The sequence below is a fragment of the Zingiber officinale genome, chromosome 1A (assembly GCF_018446385.1).
Source record: "Zingiber officinale cultivar Zhangliang chromosome 1A, Zo_v1.1, whole genome shotgun sequence".
NCBI classification, from domain to species: Eukaryota; Viridiplantae; Streptophyta; class Magnoliopsida; order Zingiberales; family Zingiberaceae; genus Zingiber; species Zingiber officinale.
In genome coordinates this window covers 181,102,884-181,128,715 of record NC_055987.1, presented here as the reverse complement: position 1 = coordinate 181,128,715, position 25,832 = coordinate 181,102,884, and the positions used below count along the sequence as shown (strand labels likewise).

The window sequence follows — 25,832 nt, the reverse complement described above, 5'->3', positions numbered from 1 at the left end:
CGGTGATAGACACTTACCTACCACACACTTTGTTCATTTTTCTTAAATTACACAATGTCTCAAAGGATACTTCTCGGAATCAAGAGAAACATAACATTCATTTCCCCAGTAACCTAACTCGGTCTCAAAGGGGTGATTTATTAGTTTCCACTCACGACAACTATTTTTTTATCCCTTATTCATTTTTTTTATTTGTTGGTGCTATAGTGTAGCACTAATCACACATGTGGGATGCATATGTTGGGATTTAGATTTTCCTAAATGACCTTCCATGATCCGAGGTCATCCAGTAACCAAAATGTAAATAAAAAATCACCATGGGAACAAAAGTACTAAACAATTTGGATGAATCATAACTATTCCAAAAGTATTTCTACTATTCAAGCTTAAGTACTTAAGTGTAGTGTAAATAAGATCATTAAGGTTAGGCTAAAACTTATACCAAACTCCATACAATACTTAGCTTATTTCATGCTACTAGAGATAGAGAAAGGAGATACACCAAACATACTAACACTATCTTGGCACACATAAACTAAGAAAATGCTAGTCATTTTGCTATCAGACAAGTAACAGAAAAAGTAGAAGGTTTGATGTTCTCAAATATGCCTCAAAATTAGAAATATGAATCTCATAAAATGCGAATAAACAAAACAAAGAGCAAATGAGATGCAAATAAAAATATGAAATTAGTAAAATACGAATAAATAAAATAGACTAATAAAATATGCAAAATAAAATAAAATACAAAAAGAAAAGAAAACTCGACTCCGACTCAGGTTGTGCAGACAAACACAACACTCCCTCCCCCATACTTAGACTTTTCACCGTCCCGATGAAATCAAAATGGTGGCGGGGGTGGGGGATAAGGGGGCACCCGATGTATGCAAGGGGAAAATCTAGGCATACCAGGAAGATGACCAAGGTGTTGATGATATTGATAAAGGGAATCTACTTGTTGTCTAGTGATATTCATATCATCCATAAAATTTTTCATTCTTTCCTGGCCAACATCATAGTCCTGAATAAACCCTGTCACCTGACTATAGAAGTCCCTAGTGAACTGAAAATTATCCCGTACCTCCCTAAATTGGTCGTCAGATAACTTGAAGCGACTCTCCAACAATCATTGTTGGGTATTTTGCTTCTCATGAAGGGAGTCTAAAGAGGCACGGAAGTCAGAAAAATCAAACCTAGAGGATCCCGTGCCATATGCAAAAGAGTACCTAGGAGGTTCCGGTTGTCCGGAAGACTGCGAGAATCCTGATAACGAGGGCTCTTAATGGTACTCGGTTTCTTCTATAATGGAGGGTACAGTCTCGAGGTGTAAATCAGTAATCACCCAATTCACAGGGTCGTGAACTGAAGTGCGCTCGGGGCAAGGAAGGGGTAATGGAAAACCATTGGTCCTAGGGAAAGCAAATCCATTCTCATCCCGACAAATCATTTTCATAGCAAGACAAGAATCGATATCGATCTTGTTATTACCATGAATCACCTCTAATCCATCAAGCTCACAACCCAGATTGAATGCTATTTGGGTGATCAACCCACCAAACACTATCATCCCCGAAGATGCCTTAGCTGCCCTCAACAAAGTTTGCAAAAAATGAAATCCGGAATCAAAATCAACTTTATTCAACATCGTCCAAAGAGAATAGAGTTTTATCTTTCTAACCACCCCATCACTCTCTCCTCGACCAAAGATCGTTTTACTCATCACTTGGTGAAGGTGTCTAAAGGTCGGGTTTTACATGCGGGATGCCTTGACTCTAGAGGGTTCATAAGGGTCTTTTGATCCGGTTATCGACGTACAAAATTAATTCCATCTTATTTCATCATCAAATCCACGGGCACCACCAATGGGTAAACCAAAATAATTATTAAAATCACTAAAAGTCCACCAAACTTCTTTATTCATCATCCTAAAAGTTATAACCCCTACGTAGTCATCCTCAGAAGAAAATTTAACATCAATCGAGCTCAAAAATTCAAGGACTAGGGGGGGTAAGTCGGTGCATGAGCGTACATAATATTATTCCAATCTAAAGAACTAATCATCTAATCTACATCATCCCTAATTCCTAGCATGTCCATAGTAATGGGATTCATATATTTAGTGCATGTAATTTTCCTAGCGACAAGGATATCATATCTAGCTTTTGTTCATGATTTCTAAAAATAATATTGAACTCATTTTCGTTACCTTCGTCGCATGCCACCATTTTTCCTTTGCCTTTTGAAGAAGACGCCTTCCCTTTGCCTTTGTCGCCTCCCGATGCATCTCCTTCGCTAGATCTACCGCTTCCTTGACGAAGTCTCTTCAAGATCTGCAACATGGTGCAAGGTTTTGAGGAATTTCTTGTGGAGATGGGTCTTGAGGATGGAAGAGGAGGAGAATGGAGGAAAAATAAGGAAGTTTCTTCTCTCTTTTCAGATTTGTGACTTGAAGAAGTGTTAGATCTAGATGTAGATCTAAGCAAAAATGAGCTCTAGAGGTGGGAAATTAGGGTTTGATGAGGTGTAGTAGGGAGGAGAAGGCTTTTGGGAGAGAAGGAGATAGAAATAGGGTTTTTTGGAAAAGTGGGTGGCGCACATGGGCAAGGGCACAACCGTGTCTTATAGACACGGTCGAGTTAGGTGGGGCTCTGCATGGCCATGCCGATTGGCACGACCTTCTCTTTTCTCCCCTCGGCTAAGGTCTCACGGCCGTGCCAATTGGCACGGCCCATTCCTCCCTCTTCTCTGGACATGTCTCACAGCCGTGCCAATTGGCACAGCCTGAGTCTTCTCCTTCTCTGGCAGTCTCACACGGTCGTGCCAATTGGCACGGCCTGTGTCCTTCTTCTCTCTGCATAGGCCACACGGTCGTGCAAGATTGCACGGCCCGTGGCCTTCATCCTTCTGTTGGCTTCGCACGACCATGTGGGATCACACAGCCGACTCCTTTTGGCTCACGGTGACTCGGCTTTCGCTCTTTCGGTTCCTCTGACGCCTCCACGCCCATGAAACGCTCACGGCTAGCTCATGGAGGCTCTGCACATCCTGAAAACGAATACCAAAAAGTAAATAAATAATAAAAATACTCGACTAAACTCACAAAAACTAGAACAACGAACTAGAATGAAAAGCCCTTGGGTTGCCTCCCAAGAAGCGCTTGTTTTAGGTCTTTAGCTCGACCCCGTTTCAGTTAATATGGACTAAACCCGTGGAAGCACGACTCTCCTCCTAGGGTTAATGCTCCAGTCTACACCTTAAGTTTCGCTCATGCAGGACAAATGTATTTCTTATTGCTCGCTGGAGGGGAACTCTCATGGAAACTGCACTCCTTGACTTTATGTATGTTGATCTTACTAGAATTGCCCTGAGAAGAGGGGTCGCAGATGAAGGAATCAGATAAATCAAATTCAATCTTTTCTTTGTCGATCTCCAAAGATAACTTGTGACTTTTAACATCAATGATGGCTCCATCTGTGGCAAGGAATGGTTTTCCAAGGATGATCGGTATCTTGGGATCCTCCTCCATATCCAAGATAATGAAATCTGTGTGAACGATACATCCACCCACTTCTACTGGCACGTCTTCCACTATTCTCATTGGGTATCTACATGAATGGTCAGCTAATTGCAGTGCCATAGTAGTCAGTTTAATGTTCTGGAGGCCCAGCTTCTTACATAAAGAGTAAGAAAGTAGGCTAACGCTGGCCCCCCCAAGTCATAGAAAGCTCTCGGTATGAGTTCAGAATCAATTTTGCACAGTATGGAGAAACTTCCTGGATCCTGAAGTTTTGGTGGAATATTTATCATAAGTAGAGCGCTGCAATTCTCTGTTAATGTTATGGTCTCGAAGTCGTCCTTCTGCCTCCTGTTAGATAAAATACCCTTCAAGAACTTTGTGAACTTCGGCATTTAGTGCAGTGCATCGATCAGTGGTACTTCTATGCAAATTTCCTTGATCTTCTTCAGGAATCGGTTGAACTCTTCATCCTTCTGGGAGTTTATCAGTTTCTGAGGGAAAGAAATCGTCTGACTCTGTGGGGGAACTTGAAGAGTTCCTTCAACTTTCTTAGTAACCTCCTCTCCGTCCCTGGTTTGGGTCTGATTGGGCATTAGGGGAGAGGGCTCTTCCTCTGAGTCAGGTCCCTTCTGAGTAATGATTTGGGGGTCCCTCAAAGTTCATCTGCTCCTCAACTCGATGCGGTTGCAATGTTCCACTGGGTTTATATCTGGCTTCCCTGGAAATGTTCCCTGTGCTCTTGAGATGGATTGGGCTATCTGGGTTATCTGGTGGTCTTGCATCTTTTGATGTTTCTCAAAATTTTCCATTCTTTGAGTTAACAGCTTGATCTCATTCTTCATCTCTTTTTGCTCTGAGAGAGTTTCTTCAAGCATCTTTTCAATCTTGGACAATTATGAAGGTTGCTGTTGAAAAGTCTGTTGTCTAGATGAATAGCTCTGTTGCCCAGGTGAGTAGCTCTGTTGTCCAGGTTGATAGCTTTGTTTTGCTGACCCTTGATCTTGATTGTTCCGGTATGAGAAGTTTGGGTGATCCTCCAACTGGATTGCATGTGTTGTAGTACGGATTGTTTTGCCTTTGGTTGTAGCTGACTATCGCATCACACTGCTCAAGTTGGTTTATCTGTGCTTGTATTGGCCCCAGGGGGCAAGTATCTTGAGCATGATCCGTACTTCCGCAAGTTTCGCAAACACAAACTATCGCATTGGCCGTGTTGTTGTTGTTCCCCATGGCCTCAAACTTCTTGGTCAGAGCGTCTAGCTTTGCAGACATGAGAGTGACTGCATCTACGTCGAATTTTCCTGACGCTTTTATTGGATTTCCTGAGAAAGAACCACCAGATCTTTCTGATGCCCACTGATGGTGATTCTGTGCCACATTCTCTATGATCTCTTCAGCTTCATCAAGGCTCTTGTTCATCAGTGCTCCTCCTGTTGCAGAGTCGAGGGATACCTTCGTATGATAATTGATTCCATTGTAGAAGGTGTGTAGAATCAACCATTTCTCAAGGCCATGATGGGGGCACTATCTCAGCATACTTTTAAATTTGTCCCAGACTTCAAATAATGATTCTGAGTCTACCTGTTTAAAGCTTGCAATCAGATTCCTCATATAACAGTTTTGCTTGGTGGATATAATTTGTCCAAGAATTTCTACTCACACTACTCCCAGGATGTAATGTTATTTGCTGTAAGGGAATTTAGCCACTGCTTGGCTCTGTCTTTCAGGAAGAATCCAAAGAGCAATAACCTTACTGATTCTGGAGGGACTCCGTTCACTTTCATGGTGCCGCAAATCTCGTAGAAAATCTCTAAGTGGTGGTTTGGATCATCGTGCAGTCCTCCAAATTGATTCTGTTGAACCATGTGAATTACTGCAGGCTTGATTTCAAAGTTGTTAGCTTCGATTGGCGGTTGAGTGATGCTAGACCGAACCCCTCGTGCATAAGGTGCTGCATAATCCTTCAACAATTTATCAGTCATCTCTGAAGATTCTTGTGCCGCTTGAAATGCCTTCTGTAGGTTTCTTCTTCTCAAGAAAGTTCTATCAATCTCTGGATCGAACGGTAGAAGTTGTCCTGAAAGATCAGCTCTTCACATGCAAAAATAAAATATGAACTATAGTAAAGAAGAAGAAATAAAATAATATTATTTTTGGATTTTTTTTAATTGCAAAAGGTAAAGTAAAACAAGAATAAAATTATTTATCTCTAAATGCAAAATATTAGGAAAAGATAAAGGAAAAGAAAATGAAGTCTAGTCTAATCTAGTATGACTATCACCAATGTTATAGACGCGGTCCTTGGCAATGGCGCCAAAAACTTGTTACGCTTCCATAAGTGCACGGATTCGTCGTCAGTAATAAAGATTATCGATCCCACAATGACTGGTTATAAACACTAGTGATGACACACTTAGGATTAGTTACACTATCGATGGTTGTAAGTAATCTAAAGAAAGAGATTAGAAAGCAGAAACGAGAACTAGCAACGAGAAGAAATCAACCTGGTTAATGAAGTGTTCTATGAGTTCGGTTTCATTGTGGTGGTATTAATGTATCACATACTATCCTATACCCATTGTCCATCAGCATGCATTCACCGGAAGCTAAGGCAGCTATCCTTAAGCACCAAACAAAGACGATCCCTATGAAATTCTGTTACGATTAACTCCTGTCACTAGGGCACCTCGGTAGATCACAAGGACATAACTCTAATTGATGTTATCAAAGATAGAATTAAGGAGCTTAGTTTGGTCTCTTACTTCCTTGGGAAGGAGTCGCCTCTCCTTTCAAGGAAGTACCCTAGATGTTCGTAAACGGGTTACCTATGTCACTAGGGCCCCTCGGGTGTACGATCTAAGGTATTCCCTCTACAAGGTTGGCAATTCCTACACAATCAATCAACACAACAAAGATATCAAGTAGTCGAAACAAAGCAAGCGAAATCATCCAATGGATATAAACATAATATGAGTCTTACATCAAAACCAATCCACAATTACTCCCTTATCCTAGAACAAGACTCTACTCCATAGACACCGGAGAAAAATCTGAAGACATAATGTATATAAACATACAAATTCTCAACACGAAGAGAGAAAGAAGAAGTATGTTTATTCAACGACGACGAGTAATCTTCAGATCTAATCTTTTGCTTCTGGAGTTGATGTGGTGATGAAATATCGCTGGATCGATATCATGGACGGCGTGGAATGGCACCAGAGTGATTCTCCTATTGACGGCTCACCTCCTGGCTCTCCCCCTCAAGGAAAAGGGGTTAAAAACCCTTTTATAGGCTAGGGCGCGGCACGGTGCCACGGCCGTGCAAGGATGGCACGGTCATACCCTTTCTTGGCTCTGGGTGCGTTGCACAACCGTGCCAATTGGCACGATCGTGTGATCCTGGGGTTCGTCTCTGGGGACACGGTCGTGCAGGGTTGCACGACTGGGTATTGTTTGGTTGCGGTCATGGGGGGTACGGTCATGCAAATATGCACGACCATGCTCTGATCTGCCTCTGGGTTGGTCACACGGCCGTGCAAGAGTTGCACGGTCGTGCACTTCTCCTCTTCTGTTTAGCCTCACAGTCGTGCAAGGTTTGCACGGTCATGTTCTCTGGCTCGCTCCGGTGCGTCGACCAACACTGTTTTCGCTCCAAAAGTTGTCCCTATCAACATAAAATCAAACAAAGAGCAGATATCCATACAAAAGAGTATATATGATGAGTACATGATAAAAGAGGTAATCATACAAAGAATATGTACGTATAAAGCAAGTGAATATGCGTAAAAACATGCATAAACTATCATAATATTTACACACATCAGTCGTATCCAAGTCCATCTTGGAATTCTATTTGAAGTTGAGCTCTTATGAAGTCTTTGACTTTGTAAAATTTGCTTCAACTTCTTCTCCCTCTAGCTCGTTGCCCTCTCCGATGATGATTTCAGTGAAGAGCGACCTGACTCTGATACGACTTGTTATGGTCGATTTGTAGCTAGAGGAGGGTGAATAGCTCGTCACGCTCATTGTTTTGCTCCGTGATGATGATATGCAGTGGAATGAAACATGAAACACACTTACAACGCTAACACGAAGGATTTAGTTGGTATCCACCGCAAAAAGAGGTGACTCATCCAAGGATCCACATATACGAGCACTCTCCACTAAGAAAGAAACTCCTTCTCAGTATTACCGTAGGTGGAAAAACCTCTTACAACACTCACACAAGCATACAACTCAACGCAAGAAGAAAAATACAAAGAATATAAATGAAAAACCTTCTTCTTGCTCTCTTGTTGCTTGTAGATGCCTCTTGAACCTTGGAAGTGCAACAGCACTTGTCTCCAAGAGCTTCCAAGAACTGGCGAAGAGTAGTCAGAGAAGTCATGTGAAGATCGGAAGAACGTTGTGTCGAGAGTGCACCGAAGAAGAAGCTCACCACGGCTTTCTACTCTGCGCTTCTAGGGCTCCCAATCGATTGGGCTTACTCCCAATCGATCGTCACGTCACATCCACGCAATCGCAACCGTCCATCGCTCGCTTCCTGCGCAACGGTCATATCTCAATCAATTGACCAATCGATTGGGGAGGCTTGAATCGATGGGATGATCAATTCAGAGCGTCTCTCTGCTCTGTTAGAAATGACCTGAATTGATCGACGGATCGATTCAGGCTTCCTCGCGTCCTCGTAAGAAAACCAACCCCCAATCGATCGACCAATCGATTGGCGGTGCCCAATCGATCGATTGATCGATTGGCGGTGCCCAATCGATCGATTGATCGATTGGGGATCGTTCTGTGCTCGTGACATCCCTTCCCAATCGATGAGCCGATCGATTGGGCTGCTATTTGTCGCAGCACTGTGCCCGATTGGGCTTGGTACAATTTGATCACTTGATCAAATTGACCAACCCTAGCTTGCCCGAGTCAAGTCTAGGACTCCCAAATCCAACATCCAGTCAACTGTGATCTGTTGGGACTCCTCGTGCCTAGCATGCGGTCAACCTTGACCTGCTGGGACTTCTTCACCAAGTGTCTGATCAATTCTTTGACCCACTTGGACTTTTCTCCTCGTGCCAAGTGTCTGGTCAATCTTGACCCCACTTGAACTTACCGTCTCGTACCAAGTGTCCGGTCCTCCATTACCCACTTGGACTTCCTTCTACCAGATGTCCGGTCACTTTTGACTCATCTGGATTTCCTTGTGCCAAGTGTCCGGTCATTCCTTTGACCTAATTGAACTTCCCAACACCTGGTGTCCGGTCAATCTTGATCCACCTAGTTTTCCACGTGTCTAGCTTCACTCACCATGATTTTTCATCTGCATAGCTTCACTTACTAGGATTTTCCAACTGCCTAACACCCAGTTAGGACTTTCCCAGTCAAATATCCTATTAACCTTGACCAGAGGAGAATTACACAAACAATATCTCTAATCAAACGATTGCTCCTGCAATCTCCATATATTGTCAAAAATCGAAACCCAAACATCAAGACTCAAGCTTGAACCAACTCAAACTTAGTCAACCTGGTCAATCTTGACCTAAGAGATATTGCACTAATAAATCACGTCGAGAAAAAAAAATAATAATCTCAGTTAGCCTCATTGACTATCCCTGAGGGTGACCAGCCCGGCTTCACAGAAGTTTCTCACTGACCACCAGGGTAAATCGGAAAGCGCACGCAACGGCCAGTTCAGAAGCCCAGCATCCTTTGATTACGTCCTCATTTAAAAAAAAAATTCCTATAAATATATCATAGCTGAGATTTAAATCAGAGATACTTAAGTGACAATCTAAATATCTTATCATAATATCATTATCCCGGGGGAAACAAATTGCGTCGAGAAGAGATGTCGATAGCATGTCAATATTCACCACCCTATCAATTAGTTTTCTAAATCCACACGAAACCACAATTGATCCTACAATATAATAATCAGATAATAATACCACAATTAATTGATCATTGACTCATAGTGTGCAGGGCAACATGAAGGAGTTTAAATGCTTGCATGCCGCATATAATGATTATTGATTCGTGCTCAATCCCAGGGAGAAGGGGAAGCCCGTGGCCTTCAGCCAGTCGGCGCCAGCGATAAAGCTCCCCGGAGTGAACTCCTCCGCCTCGCTGACGTTGCTGATCACTCTGTGCCCCTTCCACTTTACTCGGCCTCCGGTGACGGCGCCGGGACCGGTGTTCCGGAACTCCCCGAAGTATAACGTGTCGAGCGCGAAGGACCCGTTCCACTCGTGCCAACCCTCGGCCTCGATCACGTCGCTGATCTCCGACTCTAGAACAACAGTCCTGGAGTACATCTTCCAGGGGCGGCCGAGGTAGGTCTTGAAGGAGGCGGCGACGGGGGCGAGGTCGGGTGCCGCGGCAATGCGGGAACGGTGGATGATGATTCCGGTGGGAAAGTCTGGGTCATTGCGCCCGGAGGCCGTGATCATGTTCTTTTGACCGGGGTCGGGTCTGCGCGCTTGGATGTCGCAATCCTGGAAGACGGCGGCTGCGCTGCCGAAGATAAAGTCGACGGTGCCCTGGACGAGGCAGCTGCGGAAGAACTGGCGGTGCGAGTGCACGTAGAGCGTGTCCTGATGGCCGACGATGTCGCATTCGTAGAAGGCGGAGAGGTCTGCGACGACGCGGAGCGCCACCGCCTGGTCCTTCGACGGGCCGGCCGTGTTCTCGATACGCAATCCACGGGCCAAAAAGCCATTCCCCACCACAGCTGAAGGCAAAACAAAAATTAATTTTTTAAAATAATTTCAAACTTACCCTTTAAAATATTTCCAAATAATTTCACAAAATAGTTTGATGACTCACTCGAGGATGCTTTGAAATTGGACAGGTCTCTTTTTAACTATTGACTAACATCAGAGTCCAATTTACCTATTATTTGTGGATGCGAAATGTCTGACAACTACTTATAGCCTATGAAGGAAACAAACGAGTCGTCCTTAATCATGTTCAAATAAATTACACGAGTTTACTCCACCAATTATATATATATATATTAAAAATTTGTTATATCTATTTCGGTTATAGAAATTAAATTACCCGAGCGAAGTGAATTAGTAGCGACTCACCTAACGTGGCCGACCGGAAAGTTGTACAGCCGTCCTTCACGTTACTGTTTCCGGTTATCACCGTCGTCTTCCTCCCATCACCGACGAACATCAAATTCTTCTTCTTCTTCGGCACCTCCACATTCTCCACGTACGTCCCCGCTTTGATTCTTATCACGTGCCGCTTCTTGCTTTTCTCCGGCGCCGCCTCTACCGCCTCCTGCACCGTTCTATAGTCTCCGCTTCCGTCCCCTGCCACCACCGCGTCAGCCGCTAGTTCCTCTGACTCCATCCGCCGCCTGTCGGCCTTTCTCATCCATTCCGGCCACGCCTCCCTGTTCCGCCCCATCGTCCTCCGCCTCCAGCCACCGCCATTGACGGAGAGGTTCTTGATCATTCTGAGCGCGTTGCTACACATGTGCGTCACGTGGGTGAGCTCGGCGACGAGGCTCTGGCGGAGGCGGCGGTCGTTCTGGCTGTGGGAGAAGCCGTCGAGGCAGGACTCCTGGTTCGTCATGGCGGCGGACACCAGGATCTCCAGGTCGACCAAGAGGGAGTCCGGTATATTGGAGGAGGAGGAGGCGGAAGGGGCTGCTGCGACGGCGAGGCAGCGGAGGTGGGTGGCGGCGTCTCGGAGCTCGTCGAGCGAGTCGTCGTACATGTCGAGGCAGTCGCCGAGCGCAGTGCGATCGCGAAGGGTGAGGTTGGGTCGGGCGGATAAGCTATGGACGTGGAGAATGGAGCGGTGGACCGCGGAGTGGGTGAGGTTGAGGGAGGCGAGGATGACGTCGGTGTGGGAGGAGATGGAGGCAAGGAGTGAAGGGGATGAAGAGATGGCGGAGCGGCAGAGGGCAGGGTAGCGGGTGCCGGCGCAGGAGTTGTGGAGGATGGCGTCTGCCCCGAAGGTGCTGGTGGGGGAGGAGCATTTGGCAGCAATGGCTGGGATTAAGGCAGCGAGGTTGAGGAGGGATGATAAGAGCAGGAACGCCCGGCGCTTATTTCTCGTGAGGTTGTGCAAAAGGGCGGTGGGAAGGCCGCCGTCGGAGTCCTTCCAGTGAGGCGTCATGTTTCTGTGAAATTGTCCGTCTTGCGCTTCTCTTATATAAGAAAACAATATAGAATACAACTATAATATTAATATTTATGTAAAATAAATTTAAAATATCAAATCAGTGATTGTATTTCCTTTTGAAAATAGCAAAAAAATATTTTTTAAAAAAAATATTAAAAGAATGCCTCTGTTCCAACGTTATGACATATATGATAATTTTGTATTATTTTTTTTATTAACTTAATTATAATTACTTAAAGTTAATTATTTTTTTAAAAAAAAAGTTAAAATCATTATACCTTCGTTAGAGTGGTCATTTATAAATATAATTGATATAACAATATTACAGTAATTAAATAATTGTTACAGTACTATAATAGTCATTAATTAGCTATTATAATAATGTACCAACTAATTAATTATTACTATAATTGTAGTTGTTAATTGATGACTGTTTTAACTATTGTAGAAACTAATTAATGGTTACTATAATTGTAATAGTCAATTAGTCGCTATTATAATAATTTTAATTATAGCCTACTATAATAATTTTATTTTATGATACTTTTATTAATTCAGTCTAATTTTTTTACCAACTTATTAAAATATTTTTTAAATTTAAAATTATTTTATGTATATTTTTTTTGACTAAATTAAACTAAAAAAACAATTTACTTTAATACTAGTGTTACGATAAATGCAATTATTATATAACAGCCCTTACATTTACATCGAAATAAAAATATTTTCGATATGAAAAACATAAGAAGCCCTTTGACAATTCAAATAATTAGGTACACTCTTTTAATTTTTATCCACATATTAAATTAAAAAGCAATATTTTAATGAAAATTTAAAAACTTGAATACCAAATGAAAATAAAATTTGAGTTGTAAAATTAAAATTTTAAGATTGCTTAGGTTTAAAATATTTTGGGGGTTGAAATTGGAAAAAATAAATAAAGATGATTTTTAGAAGTTCAATTTGACGCGATTTCTGATTAAACTGTTTAGAAAATTGAGATAAAATTCTTTTTTTTAAAAAAAAGTGTAATTGAAATTCTGTGGAATAAAATTGAATTTTTTTAAACAAAAAATTAGACAGATAAATCGAATTGGTTTTCAATCTAATTTTTTTTTGTCTCTTTTAAACACAAGTAAACATGCTCCAGTACTACTTCTGCTCTATCTTTTGTACGCTTAATTGTAATTTAAATCAAACTCATTTAACTGATCTAAATAATATTTATTGAGATTCAGATTATTAAATATGGGTTAATTATATAGAATTCTTTAACCCGATATATTATCATGTATGAGATAATAATAGATCAGATTCACTATATAAGGAGATTCACTATATAAGGAGCTAACGGTCCCCATTAGATACATTTTGACGTAACTCTTCGTTCCTCATTAATTCTCAACACCTTCACCCTAGTTTCTCCTAAAAGCTCTTTTTCTTCTTCCTCAAGATCTCGTGTATAAGGAGATGATATTTACCGCAATGGTAATTCGGTTGCAATTAGGTTCATTGGCGTTTATAGTTTATTCATTTTCTTTTGTTATGTCATGCTTCAATGAAACTAGATTGATGTTTAGAAATTGTAATTCTTATTCGATTTACTTGAATTCATGAGGCTTAAGGATTATAATTTCAATCAATTGGTAGCAGACCCCTACTGTTTCTTCATGTTTCATGATAATAAAATTAGGTTTTTCATCGATCTATTATTTTCATACTAAATTATGTTTTCTTTTAGTATTTGATCATCGAAACACTTGTACAAGAAACCTAAGATCGGCTTATTTTTCCTAAGTTGTTTCATATTTGTGGAGAACATGAAGAACAATAGTGATCTGTCGTTGTGTTCGGGAAGAATCGTCGTGTTTGAGCTAATTTTAGGTCAAATTGCGATGGCTTAATCGATTACGTTGTTCAGACAATTGATTGCCAAGCCAAAATCATCGAATTGGATCATCTAGAATCGATTAACTTGATTGATCAATTGACACCAATTGATTAGTGAATTTCATCAATCGTTTGGGATGACAAGATCAAACATAGGAATTTTAATCGACTACCTAATTCGATTACTTTCAGTAATCCACTGTGTGTTAAGCATCAATCAATTGCTGATTAAAGAGTTGGACACAGAAGGTTGCTGAATCGATCAGCCTAATTGATTGAAGTCGTTTACACCACTTGGTCGATGGCCTTGTGGTTAGACTTAAAATCGATTCAGATCAATCAATTAAAGCTACCAATTGATTAACAATTTATGTCAATCGATTGTTGGTTTTCAGTAATCGATTGTCAATTTGAAAGTAGAGTACAGAAGGCTCTTAGATCGATTAAGGTGATCGATTGGTGATCATCAATCGATTGCCATGAATCAATAATCGATTGATGAGTGTGATGTCTAACATAGAAGGATCTGTGATCGATTAGCATAATTGATTGGGTGATACCAATCGATTGACACACATTACCAATCGATCAATGGTTCTAAAATCGAATAAAATGGGCTTTCAAGTCAATTAGGGCAATCAATTGGTTGATATCAATCAATTGTTATATGATACCAATCAACTGATATCTCCAAACTTGAGCTATTAAGGTTGATCAAGTACTTATTTGTTTAATATGAGTTCTTAGGATTTTCCTACGTCTATCTACACAAATACTACTAAATTGAACTATTGTGTCACTCAAGAGGAAAACACTTTAGGTAGGTTTAGTACATTTTATGTTAATAGATGTATATCTATGTTGATCCAAAGAAAAATTGCTTTTATGCCAGATATATATTTAAGGGTAGCTTACAACTATGAAACAACATTTATTTTTGTTCATATCATACTCAAAATATGTTGTCCTGAAGGAAGACATATTATGTGGCTAATTAAGGCTGTTGTAAGCTATGAACCAATATATATAACTCATATAAAGTGTTTAGTTATGCTCACAAGAGGTCAGTTCAAAGGAAAACATATTACGTGACCAACTAAAGTTTGAGTTTTATCAAAAAGTGTCGCTGACAAATTTTATTAGTCCAAAAAGTAAAATATAATATTATAGTTAGTATCTCATAAAGAGCAAATATTTATAAATTTAAATTTTATTTTTATGCATAATTTTATGTTTTATTATCTACTTATATTTGTTCTTACTTTAATTAAATTGTGAACTTATAATAGTTTTTCACTCTTATAGTTTCATTGCAATCAATAACTATCAGTATTAATAACATCCCCACACTAACTGATTCTAACTTTGATGAATGGAAAGAGTATGTTATCCTAGTCTTGGGTTGCTTCAAGGACTTAGACTATGCATTGAGACACAATCGCCCTGTAAATCCCTGATTAATGCAAGCACTATAAAGCAGTGGATTAAATTTGATAAGTTAGAATGATCGAATCGCATGAGTCTAAGTATCATGATACTTTCTATTCCGACACCAATTAAATACTCTATTATTGAGAGAGAAGATGCTAGGAGTTTCCTGAGCTAGTTAACATACTGTTTCATGGCAAACAAAATGGTCAAGACTACCACACGTCTTTCAAAGTTAGTGACTATATAATATAATGGTAAAGGAAACATCAGGGAGTACATTATGGAAATGTTCAATATCGCCACAAGTCTAAAAGCACTAAAACTTTAAATGTCTGAGTCTATGTTAATGCATTTTATCTTAATGTCTCTGCCTGCACAGTTCACTACTTATAAAATTTCATATAATACTCAAAAGGAAAGTGGGCATTGAATGAGTTTATAGCTCATTGCATGCAAGAGGAGGAGAGACTGAGGCGTCTTTTGCTTGATGGTGAAAGATACATCTATACGGAGAATGAAAAGAAGGTTAAAGTTGAGTCCATATATATTGTTAGGCTTTGTTTAAGAACTAATGTCTATTTGAATTTTAAAAATGCATTTATTGTATCATCTTTTAAATGGAACTTAATTTCAATTTATTATTTAAATAAATTAGGTTATTCTTGTTCATTTGGAAATAGAATATTTCGTGTTTTCTTAAATTCATTGTTGATTGACAATAGTTCCTTGGTTGATAAGCTTTATAAATTAAACATATAATTATTACGGTTGATAACGTGATTATGTATAACATAGGTATGAAATGTAAATTGATTGACGAGAATTCGTCCATGTTTTGGCATAGACATTTGGAACATATATTCAAACAACGCCTAAAAAAGTTAATATTACAAGAAATTCTTGATTCCCTTAATATGTCAGACTTTGATGTCTGCATAGTGTGTGTTAAGAGGAATATCACTAACAAAAGAAATAAGGGGGCTAGCCGTTGTAGTAACATTTTGGAAATCAACTAGGTAAGAAAATTAAGGTCGTCATGTACAATCATGGAGGTGAATATTACGGTCGATATGATGGATCAGGTGAACAGAATCCAAGATCATTTGTGAATTACCTTGCTGAGTGTGGAATTATATCTTAGTATATCATGTCTAATACTTCCAATCAGAATGGTGTAGCTGAGCAATGTAATTGAACCCTAAAAGATTGGGTAAAAAGTATGATGACTTTTACTTCATTAGGTATATTTTTGTGAGGTGAAACACTCAAGATTACAGTTTACCTACTTAGTAGAGTACCTAGTAAGGCAGTAAATAAAACCTTATTCGAGATGTGGATGAATAAGAAGCTTAGAATTAGACATTTATACATCTAGTGTTGTCTAGCTGAGGCTAGTCCTTATAGGCCTAATGAAAGGAAACTAGACTAAAGAACAGTTAACTGTAATTTTATAGGTTACTCTGATAAGTCAAGGGGACATAAATTTTATGATCCTCTAATAGATATTTCTTCGAAACAAGAAATGTCAAATTTATTGAGGTTGGTGGAAGCATCAAGGTCAGGGAAATATCTTTTAAGAAAAATATTAGTGATTCTTCTATGATCACTACTAGTATAATCAGTAGTAATATGATTATCATATCACACATTATGGATATTATACATCTAGTGAGAGTAGTAAATCAAAATATTCTCATATACTATCTTCTATAGGATCGAAGGCACATGAAGGGAGGAGGAGGGTGAAACACATATATTTAAAACTTTTTATTTAACACTTTTAAAACCTTTCGTAAAGTCGAGTACGCAATGAAAAATCAACTTAACCTAAAATCAATTAAAGAAGGTGATTCAGTTATTTACTTAGTTTGGAACCTTTGTCGACTCCTACTCTAAGAGCCACCATCCGTTAGATTGTACCGTTGGAAAATTCACAAATTCACTTTCAAAAAATCTCGAACAGAAAATTGATACAAAATAAAGTTGGTGTAATAGCTTACACCAACTTTATTCAATAAGTAAGAACAAAAATTAAATGTTACCCATACTTAGAATTTAGTCGAGGAAAATTTGTGTGTTGGTGAAGATCTTGACGCAGAGCTTGTGCGTGGGTATTAGTGCAAAGATTCATCGAGATGAGTGTCCAAAATACCTTTGTTGAATTGTGTTTTTCTGACCTTCGAACACCGCCTTTTAAAGCCAACTCAAACCTAATCTAATCCACTGATCTTGAGATCACTTTTTGAGACTTGACTTTTATCAATCGACCGATCATCGTCGTTCGATCGACCTAACCTCCGATCCACACTCGACTTATCTAGTTCAAACTGCTCGCTGGTTATCCATCGTTCGGTGGACCGAACCTCACCATTAGGTCAACCAATCCCTTCGGTCAAAATCCAATCTTGAGTTGAATTCTGATACAATCTTTTGGGATTCAATCGGCTGATCCCTGATGTTTGATCAATCGACCAAATCAATTTTCCAACCTATAAAATGTTAGACTTCCCGTAACACAAAGTTAGAAAAACAACTACAAATGCATAAATGTAGTATGGCTTAGACCTAGTCTAGATCTAGTTAGATCTCAGCCTTAGACTCCTAGGTTGGTGCTGGGTTGGATCAATGCCTAAGTCCCAAAGGGGCTCGTCTTCACTGGATCACTATCCTTGAGTGACTTACCTTCACCTACTAGTTGCAGTTACTTGACTTGCCTCTTGACCCACTAGATCTTCTTGCTCAGGTCTGCAAACTCAACTGGACTTCGGGCAACTGTCTATTGGTCCCTTGCGGTCGGCTAGAGGGGGGTGAATAGCCGTAAAACAAAAACGAACACCTTTCTCGACTTATAGCTTTATCAACATAAACACTTGTACCAAAAAAATAGCAAGCATATTAACAAGAGAAAGAGGCATAGAGATTTACTTGATTTGCAATCAAGGGATTACTAATCCAAGATGTTGAAAGCTCACTATAAATCTCCTTCAGACGGAGAAGTCTCTTATAACAGTTAAAGCACTCGATTACAAAGCTAAACTGAAAATAGAATGTTTACAAGTGTTGTTATAAAATACTAAGATTAGGGCTGTATTTATAGCCCTACTCCAGGCATCTGAAAGGGTTCCAACGCCTGGGTGTAGATAGAATTTTATCCATGTCGCAACGGATCGCAACATATGACTTGTCAATAAACTTTCTAGTTCGGGCACCTGGACTGGGTCTGGGTGTCCGGACCGAGCTGAACCAGCCCGCAACCAGGCTTATCACCCGAGGTGCCTTGGTTGCCTCGAGTGATCTGGGTGCCCGGACCAGAGTCAACCCTTGGTTGACTTTTTGTCTAGGTCTACCACTCCGATTTCGCTCACTTGGGTGATTTCATCCATCCGGAATATGGCTCACCTGAACCCATTTTCCGACCTTCTCGATCAACCTTCCGCTTCAGCTTCTCGTCTGTTGAAAATGCCGCACAATTCTTTCTCATCCGACAGCGTACTCTTCCGCAGCGCCTCATCCCTCGGACACACTGAGCTCGTCAACTCTTTCTCATGTCGTCATTCTCGCTAGCTACATCTTTCGCTTGACTTCCTGTCCTCCTAAGTTCCTAGACACTTAGACACAAGACATTACCCCATAATAGGACCTAACTTGACTTGGTTGATCACATCAAAACTACCACGAGGTACCTATAATCTCCTCATTTTAATGTCCTAAATTAAATTAGGATAAACTGAAACCAATTAACAAAAAAATAGTAAGTACATAAGTTGCAATTTGAAAAAAAAAAATACAAAAATCAAAATGTACCCTCCCCTAGACTTAATCTCTAATTCTCCCCCTTTGATCATATTTAAAATAGGGGTATTCCATAAAACTAATTTGAAATAAATTTAACACAGAGTCTAAGGGATAAAACTATTATTATCTAGAAAAATTAAGAACTTTAAATTTTAAAAATCTAGATTTTTTTCAAACTATAAACCATTTTAAACAAAATAATTATAAAAAATATTTTTATTTATTAGAAAATTCTGAAAATTTTTATAAATTCTTTTATTTTCATGAAAAATTGAAATGAATTTAGTAGTAATAAATTATTTTTCTCAGTAAGATGTATTTAAAAAAAATACTTAAAAATAATTTTAAAGCTCAAAATTTTCGAAATTTTTTTTGAGAATATATTAGAGCAAATACTATTGTAGAAAAATAAATTTTTAATACCTAACTTTTCAAAAAAAAATTAATATTAAAAGATAGCATTTGAATAAATAATTTATATAAAATTCAATAATGTTAACAAAATTTTGAACAAATTTCCATGGATAGAGAAGATGATAAAAAAAATTCAAAAAATACCTCTATGAAATATTTTTAAATTGAAAAATATGATCTTGGTTAGAAAATTCATATAATATGATACATCAGTCAAAAAGTTTTTTAAGAAAATTATCTTAGATAAGATAAAATGATAACGTTTTACATAAAAAAAATAAAGTTTACAAAGATATCCCTGAGAAATATTTTAAAATTAAAAAAATATAATTTTCATTAGAAAATTCATGAAAAATAATATAGTAAATAGGAATTTTTGAAAATTTTTCTATAGATAAGAGATGTAATTAGCTTTCTTAGAAAAATTAATATCTACTTAATTTTGAACAGAATTTATACAAAAATGTTAGATAATTTTAAGAAAAAATATAAAATCAAATTAGAAATAGAGCATGCATAATGATTTTTAATTAAAACATGATTTTGGAACCCAATATAGGTATCTTCCAACCGGATTAATCAAAAACTTTATAGGAATAGATTATCTTTCTACTTTTATAATTGGCCCTTATGGTATCTAAAATACCAGTTAAGGTTTCGCTAATATTTGAAACTTCTTTCTGGAGCATGTGAAAGATTTGAGCATGAATTATCTTTTTCTAGCATTTCAATTTTGTCTTTCAATTTTGTATTTTCATCTATTAATTTCTCAATTTATTTTTTTAAGCATGCATATTCTTTCTTTGATTTTACATATTTAGATATAGTTTTACACAAAGATCTACTTATCATTTTAATGCACTCAAACAATTGAATTGGAGGAAGTTTACATACCTGACTTACCATATCATTTTCGTCGATAGATACTCCCCATTCATCGTTGCTTTCTTCCGAAGACTCTCTCCCTTCATTGATACTTATCTCGGACGAGCTTTCTTTGTCTTCAGGTAGGTATTCGACTATAAGAGTTGTTTCGACAATTTCCTCGGACTCAGATTCTTCTAACGACGACTCGGTGAAATTGAATTTTCAACCTAGATTGATCCTCATTACATTCAGATGAGGATTGTGATGATAAGCTGGGCGTGCAACTTTCTTGCTCTGTTGGAATCACCATCGGTTGGCCCACCGACGATCATTATGATTTCACTTCGAGCGGTGTTGCTTTAGTTTTCCTCCTCTCGGGTTCAGGGTCTGGTCCGTTCAGCAGAAACTCAGGCAGGACTTGTGTTATTTCTCCATTGAGGCTGACGTTGATACCGCTGGTCCGCCTATCTCTCTTCTTCTCTTTACCCACCCGACTGGTGTTGATGTCGTCGATTGAGAGTTGGTGAGCGACGACTGGGTCCTGGAGGAGTCGGTCGACTGGAAATCGGGCTCAAGTCGTAGCAGTCTCGAGTGTTGTACGTCGCCGATTGATGGAATGAGCAAAACAATAATGTCCAAGTCTTGCCTTTTACAGTTTTGGGTTGACCTGCTGCTACATGCTGCACGACATACATTCTTTGCTCCTGGTGTAGCTGTGCTACTCCTGATCGAGGGCCTTTGGGTGGCTGATGATTGGCGGTCGACCATCGTTCTGGGAGAGCAATATAGTTGGTAGGCGCTTCCTTCCTTCATCTTGGGTCTCCTCCACGTTTATATATTCGGTGGCACGCCTAAGTAGGTGGTCAAAATCTCTTGGCGGCCTCCGAATGAGTGAGCGGAAGAATTCTCCTTCTATAAGTCCCTGGGAGAAGGCACTTACCAATATCTCTTAGGAAACTGATGGGATGTTCATGGCTACCTAGTTGAATCGTTTGATGAAAGCCCTCGGTGCCTTTTTAGGCCCCTGCTTCACAGTGAACAAATTGACATTTGTCCTCTGGTAGAGGCGACTGCTAATGAAGTGATGCAAGAATGTCGCTCGGAAGTCTTTGAAGCTATGAATTGATCCAATCGGCATTTGCCTGAACCAGCGTTGTGCTGATCTTGAAAGGGTGGTGATGAAGACCCAACACTTCACTCCGTCGGTGTACTGATAGAGTGTGGTCGCATTATCGAACTTGGCCAAGTGGTCATCCAAATCTGTCATTCCATTGTATTCCCCGATCGTCAATGGGGTGTAATGTCGGGGTAGGAGGTCATCCAGAATTCCCTGAGAGAACTGTCGGTTGATATGTTCGGATGAATCATCGTTTCTTGGTGCTTTTCCTTTCTGCGCGTCCCGAATGGGTACGTCGTCCGAGGTCACCCTGGCTCTCTATCCGCTCTGCCCTATTCCTCTGAAGGGGGTGTGAAATACTACCCAATGAAATGGGATTGGTGCATTGGGTGTGCCCCTATAGGTATCAATCGGCTTCTTATTCTGCTCCTGAACGAAGACATGCTCCGCTCAGTGTCTATATGGTCTCCTGTTGCCCCGCTGCTGATCCACGAGCTCATGTACCTGGCGCTCGGCCATCGCTTGCTGTTGTTGTTTCTTTGCCATTTTCACTACTCGGGCCTGTATCAGTATATCTAATTCCTCCTTTATCAGTGTCACCATCGTGAGTCATCCAACATATTCTCCATCTTCACTTTCCCACGGACAGCGCTAATATGATCCTATCCAAAAATAATAAAGAAGGTTAGCTGGGGGTGTGGCTTCTGGGTTGATTGCGTGTAGACTCTGCTCTACTCTATAACACAAGAAACGTCAATATCGGGCTAGGGAAGGAGTCCCCGTGTTGGTCCTCTGATGCTCAAGTCAGTCACCGGAATAGAATAAATTGGAGCAACAGTAAGTACATGTGTGAATAGTGATAACGCGTACCTCCGCCGGTGCATGGCCCCCCTTATATAGTGCCCCCGTGGGCGACTTGCATGATCCTCAATGCATGGGAACTTTCTCCAAACTGTCCTATAAAATGACATGTTAGAAAAGTATCTTTGACATCATACCTTAACAGGGCATGTAAATCCCTTATAAGATAGTAGAAGTTTCGGTCGTACGATCCGCCTATTGACCATGACATGTTATCAGCGATATTACCTCCCACAGGGATATTAAGAGATATAAGAGTGGTCCCACTATTCGGCCGAGCGGGGATAGCCGCTCGGCCGGGAGTCCTCCGCTCAGTTGACCTCTGCTGCTCTCTCCCGTAGTGACTTGATTTAGTAGATTGTCTTCGCCCTACCAGACAAGAGCGCTTTGGTCGCCTTAACATTCCTTTGATCTGTAATGAACATCTGATGTTTTTGTCGTAGTGTTCCTGGCTAAACGGATGATCCGCTCAAACAAGTCACACGGTCGATTAGACAGATCATGCCCGATCGACGGTTGGAGTCCATTTCTGCTCGACCATCTTTGGTGGAACTATTAACTACTGTTGATCGTCGTTGACCATCTCGACTTTGACTTCTACGTTGGCTGTCATCTCTGCCTTTGACCCACGTTTGGTGGGCCCCCTTATCGCCACATCATAGCATATGCACATGAATACCTGCAGATAAGGTTTAGTATTCCAAGCGGTACATATGCAATGGCAATGAAAATAGGAATATGCTGTGATTGGACTTCTTTATGTTGGAATATAGATGCTGTTGAATTCTGACGCTGCCCTAGCAAATGGAGTTTGAACTTATGTTCCTCTTTTGCATCCACCGTAACTTTTTGTTTGGTAATTCGTTCTTTCACTGGAAGAAGGTTACCAACATTAAATTAGAGAGGCAGCTATAAAAAGCATATTTAGAAAGAAGGTTTGTGATCAACCATTTATATGTGTGTATATGATGAAATCCTTTAGATCGTTATTTGATAAAGGATTGCCCATTTTTTATTACTTCTACGTACTTATATTCAACAATTAGAGATAATTAGAATTACACTCACTCAGATTGAGCACGAACTTCACAAGGCAAAAGCACAGGTAGCAGCTATTTTTGCATGGGCTACAAAAGTATTTCCGAGATTAATTAATTAAGGTATATATGCAGGGTGTATTACTTGGAGGTGGGTGGAGGTCTTCTTAGGAACCAAGGTCATCCCATAGATGTTAGTGGACTAATCTCAAGTATGGTGAATTAATTAATATTGTGCCATTAATGATCGATGTTATGTAGATGAAGCCATGTTTGATATGGAATACACGAGGTGGCTGGAAGAGCACCATCGGCTAATGTGTGAGCTCCGAGCGACAGAGTAAGAGCCATTGCAAGAGAATAAGCTACGGATGTATGTGGAGAGCTGCATCTCACATTACAATCAAATTGTGCATCTCAAGAGCATCTGATGTGTAGAAATCTATAATTTAGAGGATCTCCTTTGTGGTAAGCTATAAGTGTTTTGGTTAAGTGTTATAATCTATAAGCTACGTTTGATTCGGTGTAATGTAATCTAGCTTGTAATGTAATCAAATTTGTAATGTAATGTAATGTAATCTTGATTACATTACTGTTGATTGCTACTCGAAAAACCTATAGGTTCCACTGTACAAAAATTTTGTATAAAGGTCTGAACCTTTTCCTAGCTACCATGTGTTCTTTTAAATTAAATTTTGGATCGCCTGCGGAACTTAACACATTTGATCCAAAACTTAATCTATCTGTTCTTTTAGATTTTGACTTGGATCTCCTGCGGAACTTTACACGTTCGACCCAAGTCTCCTTAAGTTATTAATTCCATTAAATATTAATTTCCATAATTGGTTCCCAGTACTGACGTGGCGAGGCACATGGCCTTCTTGGATATGGGAGCAACCACCACCGACTAGACAAAACCTTTTATAGAAAGCTAATATTTAATTTCCTAAAATAACTTTAGGTTAACCAAAGAGAACAATCAAATCACAAGGAAAAGAAAAAACAAAAGAACACAGCATCGAAAAAACATATTCGAAATTCTAGAACATAAGCCTCTTGTATTTGGTATTATTTCCATAAATAACTAGCATGATGCGGAAATAAAAATTACTAGTTATACCTTGTAGAAAAACCTCTTGATCTTCTATCGTATTCCTCTTCTAACCTCGGACGTTGTGTGGGCAACGATCTACCGAGATGAGAAACCACCAACCACCTTCTTCTCCTCCAAGCAAGGTTCGGCCACAAAGGAAGAACTTCACCAAAGAAGAAAACCAAAATACTAACCAAGCTCCAAGAGATGATAGCTTTCTCTCCTTCTTCTTCTTCTTCTCCAAGTAGTATCTGGCCACCACAAGAACTCCAAGAGGGATGAAGTATTCGGCCACCACAAGAGGAAGAGAGGGAGAGGATGATTGCCGGCCACAACACCAAGGAAAAGAGGGAGAGAAAACAATAGAGGTTGTGTCTCATGAAGACACCCTCACCCCTTCTTTTATATTCCTTGGCCTAGGCAAATTAGGAAATTTAATTACAATAAAATTTCCTTAATTTCCTTGACTTGATTTAATTGAGAAAAATAAAATAAAATTTCTCCAATTAAAATCAAGTGGCCGGCCATATCAATGAGAACAAAATTGGACAAGTTTTAATCAACAATTAAAACTTCCTAATTTGTTTCCGGAAATTTTTAAAAAATAAAATTTCTCTTCAAATCTCTTCATGGTTGATAAAAAGGAAATTTCTATAATTTTAATTTTACAACATGTGAATAATTTTTAAAGAGAAAATAAAATATCTTACCAATCTACAAATAAGGAAAGAGATCTAATCTCTTTCTTTAATCTTTTGTAGATCTTTTACAAGAGAGATATTTTAATTTTAATTCTCTTTAATAAATTATATCTTCCACATAATAAAAATTAAAATTAAATTTCTTTTTAATTTAATTTGGCCGGCCCTACTAGCTTGGGTTCAAGCTAGGGCCGACCACCCAATCTTATACCTAGGCCGGCCCTAGCTTGTTCCCAAGCTAGCTTGGCCGGCCCCTATTGGGTGGGTATAGAAGGTGGGTATAGGTGGGTATAGAACTCTATAAATAAGAGGCTACGATAGGGACCGAGAGGAGGAATTGGTTTTGGTCTCCCGATAAAATTAAGCATCCCGTGTTCGCCCCGAACACACAACTTAATTTTATCAATGATAATTCATTCTACTAGAGAACTATCATTGAACTACCGCACCAATCCCAAATTACATTTTTGGGCTCCTTCTTATTATGAGTGTGTTAGTCTCCCTGTGTTTAAGATATCGAATGTCCACTAATTAAGTGAGTTACTGACAACTCATTTAATTAATATCTAAGTCCAAGAGTAGTACCACTCAACCTTATCGTCATGTCGGACTAAGTCCACCTGCAGGGTTTAACATGACAATCCTTATGAGCTCCTCTTGGGGACATTATCAACCTAGTATCTCTAGGACACAGTTTCCTTCTATAATCAACAACACACACTATAAGTGATATCATTTCCCAACTTATCGGGCTTATTGATTCATCGAACTAAACCTCACCCATTGATAAATTAAAGAAATAAATATCAAATATATGTGCTTGTTATTATATCAGGATTAAGAGCACACACTTCCATAATAACCGAGGTCTTTGTTTCTTTATAAAGTCAGTATAAAAGAAACGACCTCAAATGGTCCTACTCAATACACACTAAGTGTACTAGTGTAATTATACAGTCAAGAT

General features: G+C 39.4%; 1 protein-coding gene across 1 annotated transcript; it reads right to left on the bottom strand.

The window, feature by feature from the left end:
- Positions 1 to 9,542: 9,542 nt before the first annotated feature.
- Positions 9,543 to 11,656, bottom strand: LOC122007522 (pectinesterase-like). Its single transcript, XM_042563292.1, has 2 exons — positions 10,612 to 11,656; positions 9,543 to 10,253 (listed from the first exon to the last, which is right to left on the bottom strand). Exons 1-2 carry the CDS (start codon positions 11,654 to 11,656, stop codon positions 9,550 to 9,552), a joined length of 1,749 nt encoding a protein of 582 aa, XP_042419226.1. The 3' UTR covers positions 9,543 to 9,549.
- Positions 11,657 to 25,832: the final 14,176 nt, after the last annotated feature.